We start from the raw sequence: 15040 nt of genomic DNA, 5'->3' as shown, positions 1-15040 counted from the left end.
CCTGAGGGGGTTGAACAGCCATCTGCTGTGCTTCAGGAGCCTCTAGTCTCCCTTTTTTCTCTGAGGAGGCCTGGGGTTGCATCTTGTGCCTCATGTTCCAGCAGTCCTGTTGTACACTCCTTTATTTTTACAGAAGAATAGGAAATGCTTCCTAGGGGTCGGCTAGATTTCCAGTATCCACCTGGGGAATTTGCTTTGTAGCATTTAGTTAATTCATATAGCTTTACCCCAACTTACATTTTCTTTTATTCTTCCAGGTGAGGCTGCCTCAGCGTAAATTTCAGCTGCACCGTTTGAAGCTTTCTGAAGATGAAAAGCTGGTTTATAATGTCTTTTTTGCAAGATCAAGGTTTGTGCAGTGAAGAAGCACTTTCTCACATGCATTGTTTTATTCTTGTCTTTGCTTGGGAGTCAGTAGAGGGTCAGCTTTCCCTAAACTGAATTTATTGGTGTTATTGATATGTTGGATATCTGTATTCCTTTTTTCTTCCCTTTTGTTCCTCCTTCTCTCCTTGGCTCATCTTTGTCTCACACGCACATTGAAAGCAAAATTTTGAACCTTGTTTTCATTGGCTTCCTTGCATAGGAATCATGGGATATGGTCACTGAAAACTGGATCTGTCTGTTTCACTTGGGGCTGTATTGGAAAGTTATTTCCCTTTGCCCTTTAACCCATCATCTCCCTGGAACTTTAAAAGAAACAAAACTGCTTTACTATCCTTCATGTTATTTGTTTTTTGTACATTTACTAAAAGTCTTATCTTTCCCTGAAATCTAGATTGTTCTCTTCCACTTAATACTTCTCATTTTCAATGTAAATATGTTTTTTCTCTATTTATACTTTATATTTTTAGCTGACTTTAAAAAAGTTAATTTTTTTAATAATCATTTCTTTTGAAATACTTTTGGCTAGTGCTTGCTATGAGCTTGGCATCATTTATCAAGTCCACTTCTATAATTTGCCAAGGTCCACTTGCAAGCACAGTTAAGCAGTGACCATTGTAAGCCTGCTCAGTATTAGTGACCATTATTTGTGCATTTTCTTTTTGGATCTGAGGCAGATCTGCTCTGCAGTCCTATCTGAAAAGAGATGAAAGTAGAGATAACCAATCTGGAAGAAGCTCTAATAATCCATTCATCAGAGGTAAGCTGGGGGACTCATTTACTCATAAGTAAATATCATGAGAGGGTGTGAATCCTAGGTCTGAAAGAGTAGACTTTAGCTAAGAACCTGAAACCAGGGTAAAGTATACTGACCTGAAAACATAAGATCTGGTGGTCTAAACTTCTTATAATTGCTTTTTTAATCTGCTTTGTTAAAATACATGTTTGTCTATATAGAAAACCAGTATTTCATTTGGCTTCATAAAAGTGAGATATAATGATATTACTGAATCTCAGATCCAACCAGTTCCCAATCCTTCCCCAGATTTCTCTGTTTTAAATCCTGTACTATTTCCTGGGGTTTGTCTTCTCTCTTGGAAGTGGCCCAGGAGTTTGGGTCCAGTGGGCCTGGGCAGACCATGGCAGCAGACTCACAGAGATCCAGTACCGTCCACATACTGTCCCAGTTGCTGAGGCTCCGTCAGTGTTGCTGCCATCTTTCTTTACTGAAGTCGGTAAGAAAAGGCCTTAGCATGGTGTCACGATTTCTGTCTTCTACAGCTGAGATCTAGTTGGCTGAATCAATGGAAATGGTGTTTTGGGGGTTTTGTTTTGTTTTATGTTTTGGTGGGGCCGAGAAGAGGGGCTTGTTTATTTTGCTTTAAATGATAGTATATATTAATCTTGATGATTCCTGTGGTATTGAGAAGGCACACTATTATTGTTTGTTTGCTTTAGAGACTTTGAGAATGGGAAATCACATTTTGTTTTAAAAGAAAATTCATGAATGCTTCAGTATTTTAGAATGTCATAAGGTTAATTTAGTTATTGGAGTTTAGGAATAAGGCTTTTGGGTCTAGATATGAAAACTCAAGTAGTTATACAAATTGAAAAACTGTCTTCACATTGAATAGAGGCACATCCAAAATTAAGAGGCACATAGCATTAATTTCAGAAGCTGTTGTAATGTGTTTTGATCATCAGCTGCTTAATTAACTGTTTTATGGTAGCCGAGATAGAGAGAATGATCATATTATTTGTCCAAGTCTTTAAAAAATTTCATCATTTTGTATTTCTTTAATTGGTTGAAAAAAACTTGCAAATACACACTTTAAGGAGGGTTTCTCTGAGAAATTATTGAAGATAAATTACAAGGCGTTTTGCTCTGTGAAGTGTGGAACAATCAGAGCCTCATCAGCAAGTAATAATGCATGCTGCTTCCACTGCCCAATTGCTCCTGTCACTTTCTGTGTTGTGCTCAGGCTCTGGATCCTACAGATCTGAAGAGCGAAGGCCTTGTCCTGTCCCTAGAGGAACAGCTCAGTGCTTTGACCTTGTCCGAACTCCATGACTCAGAGTCGTCTCCTACTGTTTCCCTTAATGGCACACCCTTCAAGGTGGAACTTTTCGAAGACACACGACAGAGCACCAAGGTACTTGTCACCTCTGTTCTTGGTAGAGGTATTTGGATTCTCGTTCATACCCTGTGTTGAGTGCCCCATTTTATCCCAGTGGGTACAGCCATCTGATGACAGATGAAGAACTATTAGATGATAGTAGCCGATTATATTAACATCATTTTATGTCACAAAAAACAGTCAACCTTATTACAAAGTGGGTGATCAGAGAGTGGTTTGGAACAGCTCTGCCATCCACACAGGTTTTCTGTCAGGGATTACAGAAAGGGAGGCTGCCAGGTTTATGCTAGGGATGGGACCTAAGCAAGTGAGCAGTTTGTTTAGGGAAAGCTTGAAAGGAAAACCATAGCCTTGAGCCTAGGGACTGTGTAATACACATGAGCACCAGTTGCTTTGACTTGTTGAAAGGCTTCCATCTGTGAGTATCGCTTCCTGCGTGGCCTTCTATCTTTATTAGTCATTCTGTTCTATTTTTGTCAAAGCTTTTGGAAGGCTGAGCTGTTCTGTAACTTGAGTCCTCTCTTGCCGTCAGCTTGGAATGTGCTCTGTTATCCTGCACACCCTGAAAGCAGGCCTTGTTTCTCTCTCTGTTATGATCTTAAGTTGCCACTTTGAACCTCAATCTCTCTTTTGAAATACTTTAAAAAATGTAAATTAGAAAGGAGTTTACTATGAAGGGAATGGAATTATTATTATTTTTTTAAAGAAGCGTTGCCTCTTAATTAAAGCATCTACCCAGGTCTTTGCCACAAATTGCTGAGATAAATAGAAGAATAGCCCCACATATGGCTAGCATTCATGTTCTAGAACGCAGAGTTAGCAGAAACTTATATTCCTATCTCTTTGTCTTCCTTGTCATTGATAATCAGATAATACTTATTCACAAGGCTTCAAACATAAGCCTCTTAATAGTGGTTCAAACCTAGTAAAGTTGTTTCATGAGGGAAGGAATAGTCTTTCTGAAATTTGACCCCAGCTCATGGACCATGAATCCAACCCTCCCACCCCCACTTCATTTTTCTTAAAAGACCTACTGCCAGCTTTTTCATGGCTTCTTTCACAACCTTAAGATGCAGAGACACCTGGCAAATGAGTGTCTCTGTTCTATTATTAACTAAAAACATACATCCCTACCTTTCTTCCTGTTCATGCAAACGTACAGTGCTTATTTTTCTTCCTGCCCAAGCATCAGAATGTTCATTAAGATTGGAAAGCAGCATTGGGTTATCCCAGGAACAACAGCCTAGAAGGTGGGAATTAGCACACCTCAACGTTTATCTGGCCCAAGCCCCTCTTTACTGAGAGGAATATGGGTTCCCACATGGAATAGCCATGGTGGTCTAAGAACTGTATTTGTCTCCTGACTGATGTCTGGTCCAGTTTTTTCCCCTTCCACCACTCAGGAAATTAACTCTAGGGCCCTTAGAGGCTTTTTAAAAAATTATTTTTATATCTTTATTTTGATTATTTTTATATTGTGCTGAGGATCGAACTCAGTGCCTCACATGCAAGGCAAGCGCTCAACCAGTGAGCCTCTTAGAGGCTTTTGAAAGGTCTTTCACTTTAGCAGTCAAAAGAGCAAACCCAGCTGCTCTTCAGTCATGCTGCTGTGTTTTTACTGACCACTTCCATGTGGACTTAAAAGCATCTTGAAGGTTTTAGGTAAATGCCCAGAGAGCTTACTTGGAAGCTTTAACAATTGCTGCTCCGTAATCTGAACAGGTTCTCTCCTTCAGTGACATTTGGAGTAGCCCTAAAGTGGGTAGAGCTCTTTCACTTTCTCCTTTTGCAAGTATGAAGAGAGTACCTTCTCTGTTCCAGCAGGGTACTAGGGGCCAGGGGTACAGAAATGAATTCAACGTGTGCTATCTTTGACCCCTTGGAGCATATCAAGTCTTGGAAGAGAGAGATGATTAATGAGCAATTAAATGTAGTGTAATGAGGACTATAATAGTAGGGACAAAATAGTAGCACAGGCAGTGAACGTAATCCATACTTGGGGCCTGAAGAGGGCCCCATAAGGGACATTAGAGGGAACAGAATAGACAAAGGTGAGACTCGGCATGGCTTTCTGAAGGACACTTTTGATGGGATTGAAGTTCCATTTGAGGAGGTCATTAACAAGAAGTGATCCTAGAAAAGTAAGCAGAGGCAAGAGCAGTGAAGATCGAGCCTGTCGTTCTAAGGAGCTTGGGCTTTATCCTTAGTGGGAAGCCACGGAAGGGGCTTCAGCCAGGGCAGGAAAGTGACAAGCTTATATTTTAATAATAGCTCCTGGTTACAGAGGGGTGAACAGAGTAGAGAGGGGTCAGACCAGAAGCTTAGAAGCTTTCCAGGATAGTGCTTCAGTAATGTAGGCAAGAGAAAATGGAGAAAAGTGAATTGCTTCAACTTGCAATGTTAATGTAACCTTTTCCCAGATATCATCTCTGTTGGCAGAGTTGGAGGCAATCCGAAGAAATTCAGGGTCCCAAAAGAGGTAAATGTGTTTTCTCATTATCTAAGCATTGGTTATAATTAAGCAAGAAAATTTGATATTGCTGATAGTCATAAATCTTAGCTTTTTATATCAAGGACCTCAAGTCATGCTCAGCAGAAAGCACTGAGGTTATATCACAAATTCTCTAAGATTTCTAATTAAAATATTTGTGGTACAGATTGAAAAGGACATCCCTAGAGGATCAGGGAAAGATAGGCATCTGAAACAGTGATTAAAAGTAGAGAAGCCAGGGAGTGACATAGGAAAATCAGGGTGCCGCAGTAGCACTGCTGATGTGCTTCTGAAGCTGGGTGGGGAGACCGGGATTATTTCCTCATTGTTACACCTTACACATATTTTGTACATCAGCGTTTGTGTATATGAAATACTTTAAACATTTAAAGCTTTAATAAAAATGTGGCTTGGGGAGGTAGGAACCCTAGTGCCGTGTTGTTCTGTGACACAGGGTGGTGTCCATTTACTGCAGGAACACAGATCTCTGGATGAGCAGTAGGCCCCCAAATAAAAGGAAATTGGAGTAGTTATTTTATTCTACTATTTTTTTTTTTTTTCTGACTTTGTGTAGTACAAGACAAGAATGAAGTCTCACAATAACTGGAAGCATTTTAAGCTTATAGGACAACCTAAGTGTGTGCCTATAGGGCTTCATGTCACCACATGAAATACTAACTCAGGCCTCTTATGAAATATAGAGAAGTTTGATGTGGCTCATGGTTCTGGAGGCTCAAGTTCAAGATTGGGCAGGACCATTGTTTGGAACTCTGAGAACAGCAAATGGCAATGGCAGGAGCATTGGCAGAACAGATGGTTAATCAGAAGCCAGGAAGCAGAGAGAGATTAAGAGGAAAAGATGGGATCCCACGATTTCTTTGGTGGGCTCACCTTCAGTGACCTATGCAACTTTGTTAGGTCCTGCCTCTCAAGGGTCCACATCGTTTCCTAACACTTCCTCCTTGGGACCTATTCTTACATGTGGGTCTTTGGAGGACACTCATCCAAATTGTAGGAGCAACTTTTTCCCTTAGGTAACTTTTTTCCTTTCTTTGTCTCTTAAAATTAACAAAGGCTTTAAAACCCTACAGATGAGTTTGTTTAATCTGTTAGTGGAGTTGGTTTTTATTTTCTCCTTCTTTCCAGTGTCATTGTCTCTCAGTGGACCAGCATGCTGAAAGTGGTAGCACTGCATCTTAAGAAGCATGGATTCACTTATGCCACCATTGATGGCTCCGTCAAACCCAAACAGAGGATGGACTTGGTGGAGGCGTTTAACCATTGCAGGGGCCCTCAGGTACAAGCTGGTGCAGTAGAGCTCTATAACTAAGGAGTAAATTGTTCCCAGTTATACAGAGAACACGACAATACAGCAATGTAACTTAAGAATATTCACAACTTTGATTTCTCCAAGTGTTTAAAATGTATTAGACATTTATTGGGGTACTTATCAAAGTGCACAAGTACTCTAAAGAGAATAAGATGTGAGGACTCAAAGGAGACTCAGAGCAGAGTTGGTTAGGAGCAGGAGAATCTTTGTGGAGAAGTCAAGCCTTGAAGGATAAATAGGATTTTGATATGAGGAAACCTGGAAAGAAATGGAAGAACAAAGTCAGATGTAATTATAAATACGCAAAGTTGAATGATAGGCAGGAGAATTAAGGCAAATGAGGAAAGGGGTCTGATGGGATACACATATCTGGTTGGTGGGAAGTTTAAAGATGTGAGTTTTTTCAGAGGTGAAGCATGGGAGATGTCAATGCATGTTTTAAAAAATAACAGCAGGAGAAAATTTAATAGGAACACATTGTTTTTCTATTTTGATCTTGGGCTTAAACCTGATAGGAAAGGAAAATGTATTTATTTTGTGTCACTCTTAACAACTTTCTGGGATCATTAATTTAGAAAGAGAAAAGGTTTATGTCTCACTGTTTTGGAGGTTTTAGTCCATGGTAAATGGTTCCTGTCACCTTTGGACCTGTGGTGAGACAACATATCATGGCCGGAAAATGTGGCAGAGCAGAATGACTTGCCTCACAGCCAGGAAGTAGGAAAAGACAGGAAGGGGAAAAGGATGGGGGGCCATTATTTCTTTCAGGGGCACACTCCCAGTGACCTGAAGACCTCCCACTAGCCCCCACCTCTTCAAGTTTCCACCACCTCTTAACAGCACCATGCTGGGGATTGGGCCTTGACAAAATGGATCTTTGAGGGACACTTAACATCCAAATTATTGCAGATGTATTATGAGACCAAGACTGTGTAGAGTTAATGGTTATGTTTCTCTTTGAAGGTTATGCTGATCTCTCTCTTGGCTGGAGGTGTTGGTCTAAACCTAACTGGAGGAAATCATCTTTTTCTTCTGGATATGCACTGGTAATGATTCAAGATTTATCTTGATTATCACAGCATAGTAGGGAAACCACTGGGTTAGAGGGACAACAGGCAGTGTGTTCTGCTTCTTTGATGGAGATGCCTCTGTGCATATATGTCTATAGGTGCAGGTCTAAACAGGATATAGGGCTAGTCAATGTCCCTGAATTCCTGAGTAAGCTTCAGATGATTACTTAAAATATCTCATTCACTTTATCATTAATCTAATATCCATTTCCCTGGAAGCTTGGAGCACAGTTTTTCCTCGAGCCCAGTTTTACTTGTCCACAAAACCACATTCCAGAAATATAATCCTAGGGAATCTCAACCTTAGAAGCATTACTCCAGTACTGGGGATGTAGTTCCATTAAAAGGTGAAGAAATTTTCTAATTATGGTAGAAAAACACTTAATATAATAGTCTTTGGATTTGTTGTATGTTGTGTCCATGCCAGGAACACAGCAGTATTGGTAAGATGGGTAAGTTAGTGTATGACCAGGAAAAGTCTCATAATTAATTACCACTTTCTAGTTTTATAATTACGCCAATCAAGGATTGCTGCAGAGGTACCATTGTTGGGATTGTGTGTCTAATTCTCCAGGCTGCCCAAATTGGTACAGACAGACCAACTTGTTGTCATCTTCCAGGAGGTTGTGTTTTAAATCTTACCTGAGCCCCCATGTACATAGTAGTGAGGAAAGCATACTAGGAATTAGGCTGTTTTCTGAAATGGAGAATTGTTATCCAAGATTTTAAAGAAGTGAGATGAGAAACTAATTGCAATTTAATAAGGAGGATCTATAAAGAAGGTTACAAAATAAGTGTTCTTAGTTGAATCATAGAATACTAAAGTTGAAAAGTTAAATTTCAGAACATTTTCCTCATGTTTATATGTAGTCATCTGAAGCCTGGAGGGCTGAGACTAGGTAACTTGCCCAGAGTCATCCAGCTAGCTAAAGTCTGTATCTGACTATTGGTTTGACCTTGTTACTTATAGTTATCAACCGATGATAGTGCTAAGAGTTTTTATCAAAGTTTCTAGTTTCTCACTAGAGGGCAAAATGATAGCTGGCACTAATCTTTCTTGGTCCAGTGTAGCCTAAGATAGGATTGACAAAATGTTTCTGCAAATACTTCAGACTTTGCTGGCCACATAGTTCTTTGTCATATATCTTCCTCTGGGTTTTATTTTCTGAAACCCCTTTTAAAAATGAAGCAACTATTTTAGCTAAAAATGTACACAAAAGCAGTATGTGGGCTAGATTTGGCCCATGAACCATAGTTTACTGTCCCTGGTGTGGGATGTCAGAACCTCTAAATGTTACCTCTTCTCTAACAGGAATCCATCACTTGAAGATCAGGCTTGTGACAGAATTTATCGAGTAGGGCAGCAGAAAGATGTTGTCATACACAGGTAAGTACAGGCCCTGAGGACCATTCCTAGTGTCTGTTTTTGTGAAAGCCTTCTTTAGGCAGTGTTTTAATAGAATGTAAAGTATTTGGTGATCACGTTATTCATGATGTTTCTGAGGCATACCATAGTCAGGAAAGAAACAAATAATCTGAGATAACCTTGTAGTTTGGTCACTGCCAGAGAGGAATAAGCTTGTGTATGACACTCCAGGTAGGCTGTGAAAGGGCTCACTTTTTTTTGCTTTTAACTTTCATTATGACATAATCTCATACATATAGAAAATTGCAAGAAGAGTAAAAGAGTACCAAAGATTCTCCGATACTGTGTGCATAAGCATATGCATCAGCTTTTTTCTGGACCATTAAAGAGTAAGTTGCAGAGATGATGTTACTTTTTCTTAAGTATTTTAGTGTGTGCATTTCCTAAAATTATGATACTGCTTACTGCTTTAATGCTATCACTATGGTACTATTATCTTATCAGCAGACCTTATTCAGTTTTACCATGTGTTCCAGTGGCATAACAGAATAAAATCCTGGATCCTGTGTAGCATGCAGTTGTCACAGCTTTGTCTCCTTCAGTCTGGCACAGTGCCTCAGTCATTGTTCTATGACACTGACTTTTAAAAGAGCACAAGCTCACTGTTTTGCCAAATGTTCCTCTATTTGAGACCTTCCTGTCTTTAAAAACGACACAATTTGCCATAATGCTACAATGTAGCACTCTCATTGTGGCCCTCCTTCTTTTTCATGACCAAGTTTCCTGAAGAATTGAGAAATTGCTGTCTGATTTACTTGCTTACCTCCCATTCATTCCTCAGTCTTTGCAAACTGACTTTCACCTTTCTCACTCCACTTAAGCTGCTCTTGCTAAGGGGCACCATGACTTCCAATCTTTTCCAAATACATTGATTCTTTTTTTTTTTTTTTCCAACAGGGAAAAAAAAATGTTTATTGAACACTTGTTATTTAAAACACTCATATGAAGTCTGGCATGATAGTTCATACTTTTTTTTTTTTTATTGGTTGTTCAAAACATTACAAAGCTCTGACATATCATATTTCATACATTAGATTCAAGTGGGTTATGAACTCCCATTTTTACCCCAAATACAGATACATTGATTCTTTAAATTTCTTTTCTGCCCACTCTGGTATGTTCTTGCCTTAAAATTTCTATCCACTCCAGTAAGTCCAAAGTCTATATCTATAGTTTCACTGTCTCCCAACCTTCCAGCCTTGGATATCCAAATTCCTGCTAAATATCTGAATTTGATACCCACACACTCATCTGTATATATTATTCCATTTGTATATTCAGCTCCTAAAATGAATACCTGTGATGTATCCTCTACGTAGCAAGTACAATTACATGTTCCAGGGTCAAGATGTCACAAACTGAAATTGCTTCTTTCCACCACCTCAAATCTACTTTTTATTCTGTATTCGTTGTCTTTGTGAGAGGTGCCACTGTTTACCTAATCAAAAGGCCAGAAACTCAACTCCTCGTTCTTTCTCACTTCTCATATTCCTCTAGTTGTGTTTTCTGAATGTTTCTGATGACCGTTCCTTTCCATCACACTGCCACCCCTTTCTTTCTAGCTCTACTGATGCCTGTCCTTTGCATCACCCCTGGAGGGCTCTTCCTAACTCCTCAATCTGATTCTGATTACTCCTCAAGTTCGTCAATGGCTCTTCCTCTAAATGTCTTAGCATGGTATGCAGAACCACTTGTGATCTGGCCCTGCCAGCCCCTAGACTTTTGCCACTGGGTGACTGATGTTCCTCCAGCATAACCATACTCTGAAAATTCAACTGTGATATATCACACATTCCCATTCCCTGGGATACCCTCCCTACCCACCCACTGCTCCATTATTCCATCTGGCAAACCCTTGCTAACCCTACAGGTCGGTTACACGTTAAGAATTAACCCTTTAATGACAACTTCCTTGATTTCCTAGACATACTTCCATTGTAACACTTACTAGGTTGTATTATTCTTGGATTTTCTTGTCTCTCTCATGTTCTCCTTCAGAGCAAAACTCTATTCATCTCTTCACCCCATCCCTAGCATAGTACATGGTACACAGCAGGTGCTTAATCCATACTTGTTGAATAATGAGTGAATGACAACAGTGGCACTTCCTTAGCTTGAAAAACCTCTTTTTTGTGTGTGTGAAATAAACAAAAAATTAGACAGTTTGTACTTAAACCGACACACATATGCCTGGCAGAAATTTGATCATGGTAGAAGCCTCTGACCCTATCAAATGGAGCTATTTGGGTGAAAGCTAAGTCTTATACTTTTTTTGAATAGGGATATCTTGCTTATTTGTGGCTTTCTCAATTACCCTAAACTTCAGAATGAAATCACAAGTCTATTTGAGAGACATTTTAAATGAGCATGTATTTAGTCAGGTATATTTGGATCCCCTAAATACAGAGTTCTTATTCAATCCTAAGGAAATTTAAAAGAAATCTCATTAAAAGCTGAACATAATAGAAGTTTGAATGTGTTATATAAATACACTGCTTTGAGTTTCTGAGAGTGTGCTTATTTGTTTGCTTTTTTAGATTTATTTGTGAAGGAACAGTGGAAGAGACGATCTTACAGCTCCAGGAAAAAAAGAAAGATCTGGCACAACAGGTTCTGTCAGGGTCTGGAGAATCTGTCACCAAGCTCACCTTGGCTGACCTCAAAATCCTTTTTGGCATCTAAGGTCCTGTCTATAGAGTATAGAATAATGCCATTTCTGATGTGGTAGGGTCCAGGACTAAAACCCTAGCACGATCCCTGAGCTCTGTTCTTGCGTTCCTTTTCACCTTCAAGCCTTAACACTCTCCTCTCAAAATGGGGAATAATCTTATCCCTAGAATTGAGGATGGGTTATCACATTCAACAATCAGCACTCATGTTAATTAATCAGTTTATTCGAAGAATGGCATAGAAATTAATCCAGTTTTTCAGATAAAGAAATGCCTTGGAGCTACATGGTTTTGAAGACCATCTCTCACAGAATTGGATTTAAGCTTCAGTAAAACTCAAAAAACCCTGTGTTTCTTCTCCGTCCTAAGCTGTTGGGAAAAGCAGTGTTATTACCATCCCTGACACAGACTCCACCCATCTTTCCATCTCTTGGTGCTGGTGAGGCTGCTCCTGTGACTGTCCCTCTGGGCTGAGCAGAGTCGATCCCCGTGGCCAGCCATTCTCTGCAGCCATTACAGTGCAGGCGGTTCTCCCTCTCAGGATTAATTTCAGGGAGGTGCTTTGCATATAAATAGATGTTAAGTATCTGTGCCGTTTAGTACCAGCATGTCTTTTTGGTATTTACATCATTGTTTCATCTAGTAGTATATCAATATCAAATGTCATTTAGGTTTTCTTGGTGATGGTGGTGGGGATTGAACCCAGGGGTGCTCTACCACTGAGCTACTCACCTAGTTTTTGTTATTTTTAATTTGAGACATTCCTAAAAACTTACTTTCCTAGTTTCTGCTAGAAAGAATCGAGTAGTTCTTCCCAGATGGAAATATTTCCTCAAAGTTGGATAAAGAAACAAAACCCTGTGTTAACACAGTCACAGTAGGGACTGAGACACTATAGTGTTCAAGTAAAGCTTCCCTCTAAGGACCAGATATAAAGGCTTATAAATATAATGTGGCCCTGGTGGGAAGAATTCTGATCTGGGCCTCTGACTCAGCTCTAAGTCTAGTTTCCCGTTAGCTGGGCTGCCTGGCCAGCGTTGGAGATTCAGGGTGCTCCTGGAGCACACTCCTGCATGCCCATGTCTTTCTTGGAGGCCACAGTGTGGGTGCTTTCCTGGAGCTTAGGGGGGAACTGGGACTGGCGAGCCTCCTGTGCCCCATGTCATTTTGTGCCTGGCTTTATCTTAGTTCCTTCTGCTTTATGTTCTAGTGACTTGAGTACTCATCATCCAGGGCAAAGTAAGGAGTCCAGGACAGGGATAAGGACCCTGGGTCATGGCCAGAGGAGTGGGGTGCCAGCATTCACTGGGCACAGAGCAGACCTGAGCGGGTATCCCTGGCCTGACTTCATCTTGGTGTCAGTGGGAGCCCCCAGGCAGATCCCTGCACAGAATGGGCATGTTATTGTGTGTCTCACTGGACACAGGGCTCATAAGTGTTTTTAGGCCATAAACTTCAAGAAAAAGAGAACCCTAACAAAAAATGGTCAGCAGAGAGATTGTATTGGATGAGTCTTTGATGAGGTTTCTGGATGTCATAAGCCTCAGGAAAGTAATGATGGCCTCTGAGAGAGAGCTGATGGCCTTTGCATACTGTGCAGCTTACCAGTCCTGAGTAACCCTCCCGGACTCGCCCTGCTCCCTGCTTGGTGAGGATATTTTTCTTGAGACTCAAATGATGCCTTCCTCTGGTTGACTTTAGCCTCCATCTGGAGCAGGGAACTAACTGATTTTTCCAGAAGCCTATTTTTTTAATTCATGCATGCTGCTTTTTCCTGAGTGAGACGTTTACAAGATCAGATATATTCATTTTCCCCAGTGAAATGACTCACTTTGGACCATTTTGCAAATGGAGGACTTTGCTTCTTGTCCTCCAGGATGGCGCATCTACTTTTGTCTCCATTCAGATGGAGGCTCTGGAAGCTCCCAAATTTGAATCATCTTATAACGTATTTATGGGGCAACCTGGAAGAGAAAAGGGTTTTAGAATTTGGATTCTGAAAAGAATACAGAGGGCTGGGCATGTTGCTCAGTTGCCTAGTATGCGCAAGGTCCTAGGTTCGATCCCCAGTACCACAAAAAAAGAAACAAGACAAAAGGGAAGTGTGTGGAGGCTGGGAAAGAGCATTGCAACTGTATATATTTTTTAATGTATAAGAAAGTTTATTATCCCCAGTTATCAAAATGTTTATTATCCACACCAACTCTGTTTATGGAAGTGGGCTGGCCAGGTTGGACAAATGTATGACCTAATTCACACCAACAGAGATGGCATTTCAGATTCATCACCAGAGGAGGAAAGGATGGCAAATCCCTGGCTGCCATTTCCAGCACAACGTATAAGTCCTGAATGTAAACTGTGTTTTTCTATGGAAATTTATTTTTTCTTCTTTAAAATTAAAAAAAAATATATCATTGGCAGTGCATCTACTTACCTAGAACAAACACTACTTGATAAAAAGTCCAAGACAGACTCCAATACATTAATACTGGGTGATTTCAACACATCTCTCTACCAGTAGGCCATTCACACATAAATTAAGTAAATACTCTTCAGACCTAAAAAATACTATCAATCAAATGGGCCTCCCATGTCTGAAGACTCGAATTGGGTGTAAACAGATACACACACACACACACGCAGATATGAAAAATTGTGGTATATATGTGTAATAAGAATTGTAATGCAAAAAAAAAACCAAAGTACATGTATAAATTGGTGTGAACGAATCGGCGTGAACGTACTCTATATACAAAGATATGAAAAATTGTACTCTATATGTGTAATAAGAATTGTAATGCATTCCACTGTCATGAACTTAAAAAAATAAAATCAATAAAACTAAAAAAAAGGAAAAAAATTCTCTAATAAAAAAAATTGACTTAAAAGATATCTAGAGAATGTTTCATCTATATCCACAAGATTCTTCTGATCTACAAGATTGATAAACCCTTAGGCAGACTAACCAAAAGAGAAGATTCAAATCAAAATCAGGGATGAAAAAGGAGATCTCACCACAGGCATTGCTGAAATTCAGGGAATCATTAGGAACTATTTTGAAAACATTCCAATAAAGCAGAAAATCTAGACGATGTTGACAAATTTCTAGGCATTTATGCCTTACCCAAATTGAACCAAGAAGATATAAAACCTAAAATACCAATGTCAAGGAATGAGATCAAGCAGTAATAAAAAGCCTCCCAACAAAGAAAGGATGGGAGCCGATGGACTCAGCTGAATGATACAGACCTTGAAAGATGAGACAGTGATTACAGGTGCGCTTTTTTCCCCCTGACTCCCCTTCAAGGGCTTGAAATGAACTGAGCCATGTTCAATAATAGGAATAAATACCGTTTAACAAATGTTGCCTCTGAGTGGAGCCCCACTTCTGGGCAGTGAACCCACCCCTTCAAGAGGACCATTATTGCTCCATTCATTTAGCCCTGGGAAGTTGAGGCTGAGAAATAGTGAACCGTTTGCCTCAGATAATGCGGCTCTGTGACGCAGTGCTGGGATATTACACAAGAAAGAC

The 15040-nt window shown here is 40.0% G+C and overlaps 1 protein-coding gene across 1 annotated transcript in view; it reads left to right on the top strand.

The window, feature by feature from the left end:
* Nucleotides 1–14352, top strand: part of Ttf2 (transcription termination factor 2) — a 39523-nt gene extending 25171 nt beyond the window's left edge. Inside the window, exons 15-23 of the mRNA XM_076862829.1 lie at nucleotides 258–349; nucleotides 1062–1144; nucleotides 1486–1619; nucleotides 2367–2537; nucleotides 4943–5001; nucleotides 6160–6310; nucleotides 7307–7389; nucleotides 8726–8800; nucleotides 11377–14352. Of these exons, the coding sequence (XP_076718944.1) occupies nucleotides 258–349; nucleotides 1062–1144; nucleotides 1486–1619; nucleotides 2367–2537; nucleotides 4943–5001; nucleotides 6160–6310; nucleotides 7307–7389; nucleotides 8726–8800; nucleotides 11377–11521 (993 nt within the window). The 3' untranslated portion in view covers nucleotides 11522–14352. The remainder of the gene's footprint in view (nucleotides 1–257; nucleotides 350–1061; nucleotides 1145–1485; nucleotides 1620–2366; nucleotides 2538–4942; nucleotides 5002–6159; nucleotides 6311–7306; nucleotides 7390–8725; nucleotides 8801–11376) is intronic.
* Nucleotides 14353–15040: the final 688 nt, after the last annotated feature.

Source organism: Callospermophilus lateralis, chromosome 7 (genome assembly GCF_048772815.1).
Source record: "Callospermophilus lateralis isolate mCalLat2 chromosome 7, mCalLat2.hap1, whole genome shotgun sequence".
Classification (NCBI taxonomy): Eukaryota; Metazoa; Chordata; class Mammalia; order Rodentia; family Sciuridae; genus Callospermophilus; species Callospermophilus lateralis.
The sequence above is the reverse complement of the archived record's forward strand: the minus strand, read 5'-3'. Positions and strand labels throughout refer to the sequence as shown.